The sequence below is a fragment of the Crocodylus porosus genome, unplaced genomic scaffold (assembly GCF_001723895.1).
Source record: "Crocodylus porosus isolate Cpor-Errol unplaced genomic scaffold, CroPor_comp1, whole genome shotgun sequence".
In the NCBI taxonomy this organism is placed as follows: domain Eukaryota; kingdom Metazoa; phylum Chordata; order Crocodylia; family Crocodylidae; genus Crocodylus; species Crocodylus porosus.
The window spans coordinates 7772801-7790715 of NW_017728943.1; the positions used below are offsets into that span (position 1 = coordinate 7772801).

General features: G+C 46.9%; 1 protein-coding gene across 1 annotated transcript in view; it reads right to left on the reverse strand.

The window, feature by feature from the left end:
• CLCN1 (chloride voltage-gated channel 1) overlaps positions 1-17915 on the reverse strand; it is a 69532-nt gene that overhangs the window by 26642 nt on the left and 24975 nt on the right. The window contains exons 4-8 of the mRNA XM_019548526.1: positions 15629-15757; positions 15401-15534; positions 13649-13726; positions 5166-5244; positions 4638-4763 (exon numbers count right to left, since the gene is read on the reverse strand). Of these exons, the coding sequence (XP_019404071.1) occupies positions 4638-4763; positions 5166-5244; positions 13649-13726; positions 15401-15534; positions 15629-15757 (546 nt within the window). The remainder of the gene's footprint in view (positions 1-4637; positions 4764-5165; positions 5245-13648; positions 13727-15400; positions 15535-15628; positions 15758-17915) is intronic.

Below are 17915 nucleotides of genomic sequence, written 5' to 3' on the forward strand. Positions count from 1 at the left end.
GGGTCCTCCTTCTTCCCCTTTTTGAAGATGGGAACCACATTGGCCCTCTTCCAGTCCTCCGGCACCACACCAGAGCACCACAAGTGCTCGTAAAGCCGTGCCAGGGGTCCTGCAATGACCTCGGCCAATTCCTTTAGTACTCTAGGGTGGAGATTGTCTGGACCAGCTGATTTGAATATGTCCAATCCCTCCAGAAGCTCCCTAACTAGTTCCTCACTAACCCGTGGCCTAGGTGCACCTCCCCTGGGGCCTGAGGGGGGCCCAGCAGGGGGGGGGTGACTGTTCCGCTCCCTGCTTAGGAAGATGGAGGCAAAGTAATCGTTGAATATATTGGCTTTATTGTCTGGTGTAACAACCAAATTTCCTAACATGTCCTGCAGGGGCCCCACATTACCCGGAACCTTCTTTTTACCCGCTATGCATTTAAAGAAGGATTTCTTGTTGTCCATAATCCGGGAAGCTAGTCCCAGTTCCATCTGTGCCTTGGCCTTCCTGACTGCCCCCCTACATCCCCGAGCAACTGCAGTATAGTCCTCCCTGGTGATGTCCCCTCTTTTCCACTGGGTGTACGCCTCCCTTTTAGCTAGGAGACATTCCCAGATGCTTTTGGTGGGCCATGGGGGCTTATGTGCCCTCCTGCTCCCTTTGGTCCTCATTGGGATTACCTCTCTTTGGGCTTGGAGGACCGTCTCCTTGAGGAGCAACCACTCTCCTTGGACACCTGGCTCCCCCCCTCTGGGACCTCAGTGCATCCCTGACTATTCTCTTTAGCTTGGTGAAGTTTGTCCTCCTGAAATTTAGGGTTGCTGCCTTGCTGCAGGCCTTTGCCACCTTGTGCTGGATGGTGAATTTCAGCAGGTGATGATCACTGTCGCCCAGGGGGTCGAGCACCCGCAGCCCCCTCACCAGGTCATCTCCCATGGCCAGGACCAGGTCCAACAAGGTGTCTCCCCTGGTGGGGCTGTGCACCTCCTGGCTTAGATGGAGGTCCTGCATTCTGGCTAAGAACCTACGTGAGCAGTCAGACCTGGCTGACTTCTCTTCCCAGCAGATGTCCGGGAAGTTCAGGTCCCCCATGACTACCACATCCTTAGACTTCACTACCTCCGTGAGCTGACCCAAGAATTCTTGGTCAAGCTCTTCCCCTTGGTGGGAGGTCTGTAGTAGACCCCCACTGTTAAGTCTCTTGGTCCATGCCTGTTCATTCACCAGTTACCCCTGTTTATGTCACAGCTAACCTTCCCTGAAGGTCATTCTACTATCCATCATCTGTGGATGTGCTGGGTAGCAGTACAGCTCTTCTCCACAGCCAAAACATCCACCAGTTTGCTGGCTGGGCTACAAGATTAACCTGCACTGGGATGTATTCTTCTGCAAATCTTCCATGTCTTATTGACAGTCTCCAGGGCAGTTCTGCTGTCAGGCCATGAACTTCTTTGCAGCCTTCTTGGTCCACAGCTCTTTCCTAGGCAGCCTGTATGGTCAGACTGACCATTTGGGCACAGGCACTGGCTTTATGTGCTTCCTAAGCCCCATCCCATCCTGGCAAGTAACTCTCCAGCCAACCACAGGAGTTCCCACTCTGGGCCTGATGACCAAGCTGCCTTCAGGACAGTTTACTGCTGCTACCCTGCTGGCTTAGCAGTGTTCCTACTGCTCAAGCAGGGTTCTGCCCTGCTGTACCACTGCTGGACAGCTAGCCCTGCAATAGGCACACTCAGCCTATGAGTCCCTCACTGCCTATTTCTCTGCAGCCTGTCCATAACATGCCATCTCCTCCCTACCTGGGGATATCCTCGTTGCTGCCTTTGCCTGGATTTTAATGGACAGTTAGTTACCATAGTTCTGATCCCTTTGGCACAGCCTCAGCCTCAGATTTGGACTCCTCACAAACTGAGGTACTTGGTTAACCCTGCACTCCTCAAGAATGCATACACCCCCATCCTTACAGCTGTGAAGCACTTTAAACCTGTTCCTGTCCTTTCAGGTAATTTTTATACTGTTTAGGCCAGTGGTATTCAAAATTTCTAACCACCTTTAACCCTATCCTAAAGACTGACTGTAACAGAAAGCCAGGGACTCACTGCTACTTTAGAGGAGAAAGGGCCCAGGAAGAGCCCTAGATGGGGAGAGACTGCAAGAGAGAACGCTGCAGGAGAACTAGCCTGAAGAAACAGGAATTATGAATGCTTCCTGCAGATCTAGTTGCTCTGCAGTAGCACACTAGGATGATGCCTACATAAGCAGTAGGAAGCCTACTGCAGTGCAAGTTGCTCCGCAGCAGGACTGGAGCTGGATCCCTGCAAGGGAGATAAGGCACTGCTACAGATGGACTACCATGGAAACCAGCCCATAAGCCTAAACAGTGGATGCCTGCAGCCAACCTGGTGGAGTCACCTGACCAGAAAGGGGTAGGGCCTGGGGGAAAGATAAACCAGGGTCTGAGCCAGAGGAGGACTGTCTGCCCCTGAGAGCTGAAGAGGAAAGTGCTCCTGACCTGCAAGCTTCAGGGACAGGAGCTCCTGGCTAGGAAAGCTGCAAGGGAGCACCTGATGGGCTGTTGAGCTGCCTTGGGACTACAAGTAAGACTCTTGGAGCTTATGGGGATGTAACCCAGAGCTGGGGATTATGCTGGTACCTAGTAAAGATTGCCCCAAGTGCTTGTTTGTCTATCCCAAGGTAGAGGGAAGGTTTTCCCTTTTAAGTGGCAGGGGAAAAGGCTGTTTTCCCTTTTTGCTGATGTTTATTGGCCCAGAAGAGAGAACTTGTGTTATAGGTTTATCTTTTGATTATGGTTTAGAGCAGTGTTTTGTTGGGGACTATGAGGGATGGTTTCTGGAAGTCCCATTGGCACCCAAGGGGTATGTGATTGCCTTGAGCCCTGTTGGGAGGGGCAGGACAGAGGTTGGAGCCAGAGGGCTCAGTGCTGGGAGCAGGGTGAAGCTTGGAGTCCGAAGGCTTGGCACCCAGAGCAGGTTGGAGATGGGTGCCAAGGGCTTGGCACCCCAGAGGGGCTAGCCAAAGCCCGATAGGGCAAGACTGGAGCTGGAGACCATGAATTGGATCCAACACAGTATCCTGAGCTAAACAGCCCAGTGAGAGAAGGGGAAGATGCCAAGTGAGCCAAGACCCCTACGAGGGACTGATCAATACCATCTGCAAGGCATGGGGTGGGGTGTAGGGTCAGATGGAGCCACATAATTGGCCCTTAAGGCTTATAGGTACCCTGGGGTATGGATGGGCAGGGAGTGCTCACACAGCTCAAGGGCAAGATCTAAGCTGGTGGTCTTCAGGAGGGACCTGATGGCTATTGGACAGAGTAAGGCTCTTGAACTGTCAAGGCAACTTCCCTTTCTATCTAATAAGTACATCTAGGTGTGGTGGCCAAGGAGTGGAAGGTACCTTGAAGGCAGAACAGGGAGGGCATGGTTTATGGGGCCACCAGAGGGCATCATGGCCATCCCTGGCATTCGACCCTGTTACACTGACACAGAGCCAGGCACTCTAGCACAGCAATGGTAGTGCACTGCTTCCTGGTCTGCTTCCCAATTACCCCCAGTCTTTCCGTGGACCCCCTGATGACCTATAGTGGCACCCCAGGATTCCATGGAACAGTCTGAAAAGCACTGGTTCATGCCATAGTGTAGCACAGGGGTTGTCAACTGGGAGTACACATACCCCTAGGGGTACTTAGACAGGTCATGGTGGGGTACAGGCATGCAGGGATGGGGTGCGTCCCAGGGCCCAGCAGCAGCATCTCCCCTGGCACGTTCACATACTGTTTTTCTTACCCAGAGGTGGGAGGGGGGCATGCCGGCTGCCACAGGCCCCATGTGGTAGCTCCCTGCCCCCCACCTCAGCTTGCTCTCTGTGCCCACTCCCAGGAGTAGGGGTGGAGGAGCAGTGCCCCTCTGTGGGCTGCACACATGCTGGATGGATGAGGCACCCACCTGGCAGCATGGTATTGCATGGCTCTTGGGGCAATGGGAGCGGAGTGCAGAGTCCAGCCTGCAGCAGCAGCTGCCTCCACTCCATGAACACATCTGGGGAGCATGAACCCCCACCCCAGGCCTCTGCCAAGGTGCGTGCAGTGGCAGAAGCTGCCCCCCAGATGAACCACTCTCTTAGCACCATCCCGTACTCTGCCCCAGCTGTGCAGCGCCTGCTCCTGCCCTTGCCTCAGTTGTACTCCCTCCCTCACCCTGGACTTCTATGACCCCAGCTGACTTCCTGCCCTTTGGGCAGGGGGCTGACTCGATGATCTCCCGAGGTCCCTTCCAGCCCTGATGTCTATGAAATCTATGAAATCTATAGGGGGCCCCAATCTGCCCCCTCCCTCACCTCCTAAAAACAAGAAAAAATATAAAGGGGTACATTTGTTGAACACCCCTGGTGTAGCACTTTTATATTTCATTTGATTATATTTTTAAGATGCCTGAAGCACTAACAACATTACATCTGTCTATGCCCATGTCCTCATTGTCCCCTTCTTTTCTTTGTCACTGTTTCAGGCATACAAGTAGGACAATAGACAAGATTTCACAAATCCTAGTATTTCTTGTCTTAGAAGATGTAGGGGATATACTTTAATAAAGTTGCCTAGGCACTACATACTGAGAGGTCACAGTTTATCTTACCTGCATCCTTATTCCAGACAGCAAGGACTCGGAAAATGAATGCACTAAAAGTGGCAGCAAAAAAACCACGCCAGTAATTGCGAACAGCAAAGTAAGTGGATGTGACCTCAATGCTGAAAAGGACCCCTGGAGAAAAAAAGAGATATTGTCAGCTGGACTACTGCCATATCACCTATCATAGGTGCCTCCCCATAAATTGTAGCACCCTTCCCTGCCATCAGGGAATGATAATACCATCATGTTTGGGTCAAAAAAAAGTTTGCAAACAGGACAGAGTTAAGACAATGGCAGAAGAATAAGGCCAGAATTCAGACAGCATCCCTTTCTCACCCCAGGAGAGTATATCCCTGCAGGGTTGAAAATAAAGGCAGTTCAGATGTAAACCATCATAAACAGCAAAGTTTCTTTGTCAGAGAGAGATCCTAGGCTAAGAATAGTGTTGGGAAAGAAGTGGTGGGTGAGGGAAGAACAGTGTTGGGCATGAGGGCTTGTAGAACCCAAGAATAGAGAAAGTCAGCAACCACTTGCCTCCTAGCGGTGTTCCAAAGCAGCAGCCGACCCCCACAGCGCAACCCACCGTCAGGACATCCGTGTAATAATATGGCTGCTACTAGTAGAAGAGATGGAAGAGGCAGACAGACAAAGAAAAGGAAGGAAGAGAAAGGAGAGTGAGTGATAGAATTGAAAGCTGGTGTTACAGATTGTTTCCAAATCCCCTTCATCCAACCAAGGGTTTTGCATATCCATTCTCCCTTTCTCACCCCTTCCTCCTGGATGCAAAAATTAAAAAGGGATGATGTAAAACTAGGACTGAAACAAGACCTATACATAATAGGTTAAAACTGATTTAACCTTTATTCACCTAAGTCCTATTAATGTAGTCACAAAATTGCAATTCTGGGCACGTTCACAGAGTTTAGATATTATTTTCACTTGCGTGACTATGCTTGCTCTATGCTTCCTTTCTGAGCATGCATAAGAAACTGCACTGTAGCCATGCTGGCTTCAGGGCAGCACAGAATCATCCAAGCCTCAAGAGGCAAGAGTTTTTGAGATATCTGCAGGTCAACTTCTGCCTGAACTTGCCCAACATCTCTCGCAGCAATACAGTTGGTCCAATAAAATATACCACAAAAACACCCTTGTCTTTTGTACACTTCCTGTATCGTCACAGCTACAACAGTCCAGTCCTACAACAACACTCCATAATGCCATGTAAGACCTAATACTTTAGTTGCAGCAAGGGGGAGAACATCCTACAACTAGTAATCTTTTGATGCTGGAGCAGAAAACCCACCCATATTTTAGCCCCAAAGCTAGGGTACTTGTCCAAGGATCAGGAGACCTGGATTCTAGGGTACACTTGTCCAAAGGGAATTTGCATTCTCCTCTTGAAGGAGATTCGCTTAAAAGTCCAGAATGAGCCACTTACCTCTAGCTTGCTTGTCTCCTCCTGAAGTCCAGAAAGAGTAGTTATTTGGGGTCTGGAGGAGACAAGCAAGCTAGAGGTAAGTGGCTCAGTGAAATGAATAAGAACATAAAAAGTCCCACGCAGTGTCAGACCAACGGTCTATCTAGCCCAGTATCCTGTCTCTGACAGTGGCAGAAATTAATGTTTTATACAGGGAGAACATCGAACTCTGTGACATCCACCATTATTGATTTAGAGATGCCAAAAGAAACATCTCCAAACAATAGCTATTAATAGATCTATCATCCATGAATTTATCCAGTCCTTTTTTGAATCTGGCTATGCTATCTGTGTCAACTTGTAGAATTAATTGCCAGAGGAGGTGGTAAAGTACACGCTGCATAAGAAGTACTTTCTCTTGTTAGTTTTACACCCGTCATCTACTAATTTCAGTTTGTGCCCCCTACAGATTCAGATTCATAGATGTTTGGGTTGGAAGGGACCTCAGCAGATTGAGTCCAACCCCCTGCCCTGGGCAGGAAAGAGCGCTGGGGTCAGATGACCCACCAAGCAGATGTCTATCCAGCCTTCTCTTCAAGACCCTCAAGGTAGGCATGACAGGGCAGGACCTAGGGGTGCTGTGAACTCCCCTAGCACCCCCTACCGTGCCAAGTTGGTGTCAACGCACCCTCACCATCTCACCCACCACGTCTTTGATGTTAATAGTGTTTAAGGGAGGCTGCCTTTTTGTCCTCTTTGACACGGTGCCCTGATGTATCCCAGTCTGTGCTCTGTCTTAGGTGGCTCGGTGCACTCCAGCCTTAGGGGCTACGCGTGGCTCCAGCCACCCCTGTACCATGCCCCAAGCCTCGCAGATGTACTGGATGTTGTTTGGTCAATCCCTTTCTGCGCCCTCACAGACGCGCCCTGGCTTCTCTCTTCTCTCGCGGTTGCCCGCGCCCCCGCGGATGCTCCCTGGCCTGCGCCTGCCTGCCCTGGGGCTTCTCTCACAATCGTGGCCCTGCCCTGGGGCTGGGGTTGCTACACCCCTGAACGTTGTACCCTCTCTGGCACCGGCATCCCCATGCCACCATGGAGCCCCTACGAGGCCTCCTCCAACCCCTAATGGCCTCACCCAGTCCTCCGGTGTAACAACAAACAACCAAAGCAATAACGCAAACCAATCGACTATAACTCAAATCTAAGCCTCCTGGCTAAAACGTTCTCTAAACTACACATCTTGCACCCATAAAACTAGTGGTTTGTACCTCCAGGCCTTTCCCTTTTCCCCTTTCAGGGCCAAGCTCTTTTCCTTGGTCTAACAGTGCTCCTTCAGGCCGGCTGCCGGTTGGGAGAGGGAGGGAGAGGAAGCACCCACAGCCTCCTGTCTGTCTTTTATAGTGGGCAGCCCTGCCCCTTCCGGTCAGCTGACTCACCAGGTGAGGTACCAGCGCCTGAGCCCATACTATTGCTTTTCAGTAGCAGGCACCTTATTGCTCTGCTACAGTAGGGGAGAGTACCACCTCCCTTGGAAGCCCATTCCAAATTCTGGCCACCCTTACGGTGAAGAGGTTCCTGCTGAAATCTAGCCTAAATCTGCTCTGTCAGTTTGTGACCATTGTTTCTTGTTACGCCAAGAGGTGCTCTGGTTCCTTGCTGCTCTCCCCCAGCCCAGCCTCCCACAGTGAGTTAGTAGGCAATCACAAGATCATCTCTCAGCCTGCTCTTGTGGAAGCTGAAGAGATCCAGGTCCTTTAACCTTTTCTCATAGGGCTGAAAGAATGAACTTTAGTTAAAGCACCCCTGTGGCCATTTTGAAACGCAGGGGGACTTAATACATGATGATGAGCTATTTTAATTAGAGCGGCTATCTGGGAATTACTCTAATAAAAATGCCCCTCCCCCTTCCTTCCAAGCACATGTATACGTGTACAGGCAGCCCTACTATAGCCTTGAATAAACCCACTGAAATCCACTCTTTAAAAATTAAAGGAAAGGAAAACATAGTTCCTCAGAAAAATATGTACTGAAACAGGAAATGGCCTGAAAATTAATCTGCCCCAAAAGGAAAAGATATTAAAGCTTCTATTTTTGGCATGAAATGAACTAAAAAAACCAGGCAGCTAGAAAAGAAATGACCTCTGCATGCAGTTGTGTCAGAATCAGGAAGTTAAATCATGGTTATGTACAGAAAAGCCCTATGAAAAAATGGCATAGCAGTATTTCAGTATTCTTAGGTATTTGCCTCTATACTCTTTAAGACTCACAGATCCATTCAGTTTGTAGGTATATGTACAAAGAGATTAATTTCTCTGCTGCTACCACCTTTCTGCTGATTTGGAGAATATGCCTAAATATAACTTACAACTGATATAAATATAACCAACTACATAGTTGGTCCAATAAACATTATCACCCTACGAAATCCTTGCTTTTCACATAATTTCTGGGCCATCCTAGCTACAACATCACTCTTATACTACCATAAATATAACTTATGAATTCTGTTTGATATTAAGGACTCACTACATGTATCTAATTACAAAGTCCATTTTGATTGTACCTCTATATTGGATAATAGAGCTAATGACAGACAGTTTAAACCTTAATAATCTTTTATCCAAATGGAAGGACCCTTGGGTAAAGAGTTGACTAATGGCCAGAAAAATGAAAAGTTACTTACCAGTACAGTAACTGGAATTCTTTTGAGATGGATTGCCCATATGCAAACGTGCCTTATGTAGCCAACCTTAGAGACATTTTGGCCAGCAGGGGGACATTTTGACCTTCAGGGGTTTCTTACATCCCTACTTTTATGATTCAGTTATTCCAAAGAACACCAAATATACTAGAGTGAGGTTAAATGCAGGACCGAGACCCTTTGCAAGTAGGAACACCTTATTTAGATCCTTCAATAGCTTGAGAAAAATCTACTTCAGCTTACACTCATGGACAGATGTAGTGCAAGGTTGTTGCTAGGTATATTTTGTCCCGTCTTAAGGATGGGTCACTCTATATCAACTCCCAAAAATCATTCATATTTTTGGGTATCAGTGTTACACATTTCTTATTCTTAGAGATTTCTTATTGCATCAGGAAGAGGAACTCATCCACTGTGGAACATAAGGCTGTCTCGTAAATGCCGATCAAGATGTCATGCATGAACCAGTGACAAAAAAAGAACGCTTCTATCAGCAACAGGCATCCAACTCCCAGGTCAAAGAAGTGGATAGACTTCAAATCCAGGCATTGGATTATCCTACCTTACAGGGAAGGCAGATCTAGAAGCAGACAAAGTAGATCCTTTGGAATGGAAAAGAGGCATAGAAGTGCAAAAATTCAAGCTGTCTTTGGCATACCAGAGCCATCAAAATATATTTGGCTGTGTCTTGTCTGGTCTTACCAAGCACTATGAGGATTAAAGGGATCAGAAGGAAGGTGTACAGAAGGGTTCTAAAATGTTCTAAACTCCAGAGACTTCTCCTTCTGCATTTAGCAGCACCTCATTTCAAAAACTAATTTTGTTCCTTGTTTTGATTTTGTGGTCTCCTGGATTTGTAGGCAGGCAAGTTCCCAAAATGTCCTAGAAGTTGTCCATCCCAATCCTTCTTGTACACCACAGCCACAAAATGCCCCATTAAAAAAAAAAGACTATAATGCACCACAGGTGAAGAACCAGGGAGACACGGGCACCATCACTGCCTTCATACTGCTATGATTGAGAATTGTTGACTTAATATAGTCAGATGACCCAAGAAAGAGGACCATGCTAGCAAAAAAGGCAGCCTTTGTTAATGTGACTTGGGGAAAATTTGCTTCCTAACTGCAAATCTAGCATTGGGTTTGACCCTGAGTGAGGCCCTGCAGCCAGGCACCTGAACTACTTCAACTTCCAAGTACCAGCAGGAATGTCTGTGTATCCTAGTCAGTTTCCATCTGTACCATATCTATTATCCAGTGTTTCAGAGGAAGTAAAAAAAAATCCCAAAAGCCAAAGAAGGCATTCATGAGAAAATAAAAGTCTACAGGCAGCCAGCAAGAACCTTGAACCACTGGATTACGAGACACTTCCCAAGCAAAAGAAAATTTACTTTCAACCACATCATAAATTACCAAATATTCTTCTCTCACCCTTGTATTCACCTCATGAAGGCATTTATACATATCCTCTATATACCTTCATTTTGCCTAGCTTAACAAGCCAAATTCTTTCAAATTTTTGCTCTCATGTGATAGGTTCTCCAGTTTCCTAAAAAACCTAATAGCCTTTATTTGAACATGTTCCATTTCAAATTAATGTTTTGATATTGTTTGCATAAGTGACCAAAAACAACCCAAAATAAAAATGTTATATTATAGGTCTAAATAGGATATTTCATAGATTTTCATAGATTTCATAGACATTAGGGCTGGAAGGGACCTCGGGAGATCATCGAGTCCAGCCCCCTGCCCAAAGGGCAGGAAGTCAGCTGGGGTCATAGGATCCCAGCAAGATAAGCATCCAATTTACTCTTGAAGGTGTTCAATGTAGGCGCTTGAACCACCTCCGCTGGCAGACTGTTTCAGACCTTGGGGGCTTGGACAGTAAAGAAATTCTTCCTTATGTCCAGCCTGAAACAGTCTTGCAGGAGTTTGTGACCGTTCGACCTCGTCATCCCTTGGGGCACTCTGGTGAACAGACGTTCCCCCAGATCCTGGTGGTCACCCCTGATAAACTTGTAGGTGGCCATCAGATCACCCCTGAGCCTGCGTTTTTCCAGGCTAAAGAGTCCCATGGCTCTCAGCCTGTCATCGTAAGATCTGTTTTCCTGACCTCAATGACTTGGGCATGAAGTGTTGGCCTGCAGACTCCACTGGCCAGAGTTCAGCGCTATAGCCTGTGTTCTGGTAGGGGACTCCCTTTTCATCGTCTTGCTAGCATCCAGAGATTGACGACTTCATGTCTCCTGCTTGTATGCCACTCCTCCTATACACTGCTGCTGGTTTTTAGCCAGTCACAGCCTGCTCATCTGCTAGACGCTTGACTCACAACCAGAGCCATTCTCGCAGTTCTTAGGCAGCCTGAGATCTAACCTCTCCCTTGAGGCTGCTATTCCATCCTTAGATACAGCCCTTAGTCTCGCCTTCTGAGCTTGAGTTCTCTTTTCTTCATGTTAGGCTTTTCCAGTTCACTCAGTATCAAAGAAACTTTTATTGGTTAGATGCCAAACTAGCTTCTTATGTTCATGGTAAGCCATCATACAACAAACCCCTTCTGCAAATTGGACTACAATTTATTGTATGAACTGTAGCCCAATTTATTGTATAAATTGTAGCCCAATGAGTAGCTCCTACTCATTCCATCTAAAGACAGCAAATCAATTGCTTGCCCTAAGGAAATCACACAATATTTAAACAACTATAAGAATCAAGTACACTCAATGTACTAAGCAGAATGACCAAGCCATGGATGAGGAGGCATTGTTTAACACGCACAATGAAAAAGGGGAATAGTCGATGAAAAATGATGGATGCATCAGTTTTCCCTCCTTTGACTGAGTGGTGCTGTTGCCATGAACCTCGGTTGATCCTAGATACAGGAAGATGTAACTTTGTTACATTTAGAAAGCTAAAAAAGTTACTCTGATTTATGAGTGTGAGACATGGATAAATTATGGCATGTCTGCTCCACAGTCATATTTCAAAGTCTCTGTTATCTTTATCTATTAATAAATCATTTATTGTGGTCACCAGTAATATGATTTCCTATTCATGAGTGATTTCACTATCTGCTGTGACCAACATTACTTTCTACCCTCGTGTGATGTTCTTTGGTTCCTGACTTTCTTGTTCTTTGGTTCTTGCCATCTGATGAGGTCCTTAATGGTTGTGTAGGCAGCATTACCCTTTCCCTGCAAACTCTTTTGGGAGATCTTCCTAGTACATGAAGACCCATCAGGCTCTACCAATATTAATAACAATTCCTGGGCACATCTTACTTCTTTGATATTTTTTTTCCATAATCCCTCTCCCTCTCTTCCCTTTCTTTTTATTCTCTGTGAATACATGAGAAAAGGAACATTTTTCACCACAAAACTAAAAAGGAACCAAGTAGGACTCCCTTGGCAGTATGAGATTTCATAGTTAGATGGTAAATGTGGTATATGTAAGATGTTGTATATAAGAAGACACTTGCCTCCAAGAGGAGCCCCGAAGCAACATCCAACTCCAACTGCGCAAGCCGCCACCAGGAGATCGAGCTGCCTGTACACATTCTGGAACAGAAAGCCCAGCCACAGAAGGGCATGCCAGGGTTAGAGGGAGCTCAGCCACAAGGTTAGTCCTCATGTTGTCAGAAACAAAGCAACAGCCAATAGCAGATGCAGCCATCTCTTCTGTAGTGAGCCAGGTTCTATACACTGCCAGTTTTTAGTAGGGTAAGCTGCTCTCTAGCCTCAATATCTGGTCAGTATGCACAGACAGGTCTACCGTGCTGCAATTACAGTGGTATCTGCATGCCACCAATCTCTGTACTGTGCACTAGTCTTTATACTGATCCAATCTTTATAAACATCTCTTATAGTTACATTACACAGCCAGCTTCTACAAGGAATCAGTCTGTACACAAAGCCAGCCAATGTATGTAATTGTAGTTTATCGAAACATTAATACACAGCTGGTCACTACAATGATATTCTCACTACACAGACTACTTCTATAGCAGACATGTAGACAGTTTCTATGATTAGCTAGGCTTTATATATGCATCTTCTAGAATAAACTGCTCCTTATATAAAAGTTACTTGGTACATCTGTATATAAGGAAAGTGTCAGAATTTATTCCCTCTGTTTAGCATCTAAGTAGACTTAGGTACCCAAGTGGAATTCTATTCTACTCTTTTCAAGTCCACTAATGCATCTACTTTTGTAACAGGCAGTCATCTTACATTTAAAGCTGAGTCATAAAAAAGTAGTAGGGGGGAGCAGGCCCACCAACCTTTTGCATGAACAGTTTTTCAGGGATTCAAGGAGGATGGAAAGAATATACATAAGCACCTAAGTCTGCTTACATGCCTGATAGGTGGAATGGAATCTGGCCCAAAAGGATTACAAAGGGACAAAGGTTATCAGATACTACAACTTGGCTGTCCATATTCCTAACTAGTGTGACCTCTAACATATTTCTGTAAACACCTGGATAGTCCCTCGTAATTTACTGAGTTGTATATCTGATCTTTCACTGCCACTTCCTCTGTCTTGTAATTGATTGGTCTATCATAGCTTATTAAATCCCATTTGGTACTTTCTCCCTATCAACACTTCACATGCATCTCTAGGCTGTTCTCTAGAGGTTTAACAATGTAACTGAGTACCCAGAGCAGTTGCCACGCAGGGGCAGCGGCAATTTCTGGTTGCTGCCACTGCCAAAGTAATTGCATGGCAGCATCAGCAGCATTTTTTCCATTCCACCCCTGCCCCCACCCACCCCAAGTAGGCACCTCAGGCAGCTGCCCCAGTCACCCCACCCTTGTTATGCTACTGCTGTTCTCCTCCAGAGAAGGAATTACTTTGCCCTGCCAAAGAACTTCAGGGCAGGTACATACAAAAACCTGTGCCTTACCTCATACACACCACAGAAGATTGACATGAACTTGCTGAGCACAGCAGCACAGATACTGGCTATGTGCACAAAGGGACCCTGTGAGAGAGGAAATGAAGGGAGAATTAAGTGGAAGGGTCACACTGTGTTACTGACAAAGTGTTAATAAGCACTGGTCTTAGCACTTTGGATCAAATCATCTTTTGCATGTCTAAATTACATTTGCATATGTGTATAAAGGTCATTCTTAGCATATACACAAGTTCTAGATTCTTTTTCCACCTGCACATCCTTTCTGAGCATGCTTTAATGGCTAAAGATCATAAGCTTTATAGCAGAACGGAATCACCTTGGTCTCTATGTAGTGCTATATTAATCCCCAAAAGTGTGGCCAGAGGAAAACTGCAAGTAGTAACTAGGAGGAGGAAGGCAGCCCTCCCACATTTTATCCCAGTAGCAGGAGACCATCAGTCAGAAGGGGTTGGAACCTGCAACTTCCACCTCCCAGCAAAGCCAAAAGGACAATGGCATCCTCCTCCCTTCTGCTAAAGCTGGCAGCCAAGAAGCAAAACTATGTGGAACATTGGGGGTGGGGGAGGCGAGGGAGGAGCAAGCCAGATGGTGTGGCTTTGTCAGATGGACACTGTCCATTAGACCAGGTTCAAAGGGTGGGGGAGAAGAAGAACAGGGATCTCAGGGCATAACATAATGCACAAACACTTTGCTGGAGAAATATAGGTTCAACCCCCGGTGGGTGAAGGAGACCTCAAATCAGGATCTCCTGCTCCTTGGGTAAGTGCCCGTGGCCACCAAGCTAATGGGCCAAAACATGTGAGGACCCCTCCATTGGTAAATGGAGATATTGTATAGATGGAAACAGAATCTAACATCTGTGTAAATTCCAAAATAGCACTTAAAGGCTCATTCTCATGAGCAGAAACATAAAATTCCCCATGGACAAATAGCAGCAGCAGATATTTGTGCCACTGCTAGTTGTTCCTGGCCATGCACCTGTACGTGCACTTTGGTGTGTAGCAAATTGCTCCCAGGGGGGGTAGGGAAGGCTAGGGCCAGCACCTGGGCCGGCTGCAGTAGCCTTACCTGGGGTCCTGGGGGCCTCCTTGGGCTGCAGTGGCAGCGATCTGGGCATGCGGAGCCTGGCCAGCAGCTGGAGTGTGGCTCTGGCTGGCCACGTTCTGGTTTCGGGTAGCACATGATGCAGCCACATGTGCTGTGCCATATATTTTTTTGGCAGTTTTTTTGGGGATCTTTCAGTGTCATAAACATCTGCACTGCAAATTAGCAGTGCAGTGAACACATGCACATACAGCACATGCAGCTGGTGGAGCCATAAACTGTCCATATGCGCTCATGGGGATGCACCCTACATGGTTTCATAAATGGCACTTAAGGTACATAAAAATGAAACATGGTTTGGCCCTTTCTCTCCATTCTCTTAGAACATCTTGGCTTCTCTTTCCCCTTCTCACTTTTCTTCTTAGATAGGAGAAATCTGACTTGAAGATATCTTAGCATCTGCTTTTAACCCTGTTTCTCTCAATGTTTTCAATGACTCAGGAACATAGCCAGGAGGAAATCAGTGTTATAGGGAAGTACAAAGAGATAAACAGAAATGGTGAAAGGATGAGAAACCTTTAGGCAAAAGAGATAGCTTTGTTATGCTCACTTCCAATCCAGGACATCACAGTGCCCAAAGAGAGCTATACCTACTTTTCCTTCTCTGGCTTTTAATAGACACAGATAAATACTCACCTCTTTCCCTACAGGCATCCCACTTCCTAGACCAGCTGTCAGGCCTACAACTTTGGCCACAAAGGCTTTAAGAGTGAGGTACTCCTTGAGGACCACTCCCCGCATGATAGTCTTCAATTCAGGAATTCCAGACCCTGAGAAAAGCAACAGGACAGAGAGTAAAGAAAAGAAATAGAGGAACAGAAAGCAAGACAAACAGACACATATTCCCAAGCCCTCCGCCCTCACCAACAGCCTGCGGGGAGACAAGGTGGCAGAAGGCAGCAGCAAAGAGGATGAGGATGAGCGGGTAAGTCACCCAGGCCAGGTACTGCATAAGGACATTTGGGTGCATCTCTTTGTACATCCACTTGTAAGCTGTAGGCAAACAGAGAAGTTGTCAGTGACTAGCACTTCCAAAGCAGTAGGTAAACATTAAACAAAACCTAATCAAAGCACATGATGGCCAAATCAGCAACCAAAACATCCCTGGGACTGAACTGGCTGCATAATGGGTCTTACCAGTGAGGGAGGGGTTTCTTGCTCCGGGAGCAATGTGCATGTATTAGGGGACAAAAAACTCAAAAATTGAATGAATGCAAAGAGCGAATTCAGACCAAGAAAGGGCCACCCAAAATAGGATGCAGGATGCCTTAGGGGAACAGTGTGCCTTGTATTTGTTAAAAGAGAAATATTAAAATGAATACAACTCCCATGGTCAAACCATACAGTTCATACTTGGCCTGTTGCATTAAATTTTCAAAATTACGTAGGGTAACATCTGAAGTTAACATAAATGTTCTGCAAGAGCTAATGCTTAGCAGGGATACTATTCCCTGTGAATCAGTAAGGACTGCTATGGCCCAGAGTAGTGCTAGAAAAACTGTGCTGCAGGGAGTGGTAAAGATATCTCATCAGCAGGGATCCTGTTTTTCTCTGTTTAAAAATCACAAATTCTCTAATTTAAATGTAACCCTGGGTGCAACACTACCTGTGCCCTCACCTGAATGTGGGATCCTGAGGTACCTGGTAACCGATGGCCCTGCTCAGCTCCCTGGATAGCTGCTGCAGGGCATAGGCGACACGTAGGGGGCACGGGGGGACAAGTACCCCCCCGAGACTGGCCACTGCCAAAGCCACCACCAACTTCTGCAGGTGGTTGCCACTTGCCATCTGCTCCCCTCCTGACCCTCACTGCTAAGGTGGCCAGTGGGATCTGCAGGTGGTCCCTGCTCACCACCACTGACAATGATGCCAGTGCCTGCAGGCAGTCCCCGCTTACTGCCATGGTGCACCCCCAGGCTCAGGAGGCACCAGTTGTTCATGCTGCAGGGTCCCTGAGTGGAGATCCTCCCCTGACAACCATAACAACCTTGCAGACCATTATAAAAATATTTACAGAATTTAATTATTTACAGGATAAAATATAACTAATACAATAAAACAAATAATGTTATACAACATAACCAGAGATGGTGGCTTAAGGATTAATGGCTTCTCTGATACACCTTATACCAGGGGAAGGCATAGAAATTACCCATGCTAAATAAGGAATCAATAAATAAATAAATTGATACACCAACTAATAACCCATCAATAACTTATTTAAACACTTAGGGTGCATCCACATATGCAGGCACATGTACTTGTAGCAGCTCAAAAAGAAGTGGCACAAATTTAAGTTGGGATTTTTGCCTCAGAGGACATGCACTTTGCTGTAGGGAAAATTGTGCCATTTGGGGCAAAATAACCCCACCTGTCTCCTCCCAGATCTGCAGCCAGAAGCAGCCCGGGGCCAGCAGCTGTGCTGGGCCCAGCAGTATAAAAACCTGCTCTGTGCTGGCCTCAGCAGTATAAAAAGCTGCCTTGGCAAGTAGCTCAGAGCTACTTGTTCTCAGAAGCTTCTGGGAGCCACGGGCATGTAAGTGGCAAGCTTTACTGACACCCTGGTCTCCCGCCCCTCCTGTGGGCAGAGGGAGATTCTGGCACACATGACACTTGAGTGTGCCTGGCTGCACACCTCCACCTCCAGAACCTCCTCCGGAGGTTCTGGATTAACTTCACCCCTGACCTTTTTGTTTTTGGACACCCCATCCATGGCACCACCAAGTCCCAGGATCTCCTGGCCTGGTCAACCTCTTCCTGTCCCTGACCAAGTGGGGCCTGTACATGATCAGGAAGGAGGCTCTGGCTGGAAAAGTGCCCGGGTACTATGGGGCTGCTTTCTTCTAACTGGTCCACACACGCCTCTTAGTGGAGCACCACTGGGTGGCATCTACCAGCTCTTTGGACACCTTTGAGGACCAGTGAGCGTGGGGGTTCTGCTCAGTGTCCCCTTCAGGAGCATTCATTTTCATGTTTTAACCCTTTGGCCCTCACATCACTCCTATCCTGTTTTTGCCTTTGTTGTCCCAAGAATTTAGTTGTTCCATTCATTCAATAGTCCCCGTGAAAAGGGGCTACTAGTTAGCCAGGTAGGCCTTAGAGCCCACAGTAATTGAATGGACAAATAGACAGGAGCTTCTGGGTCCCAGCC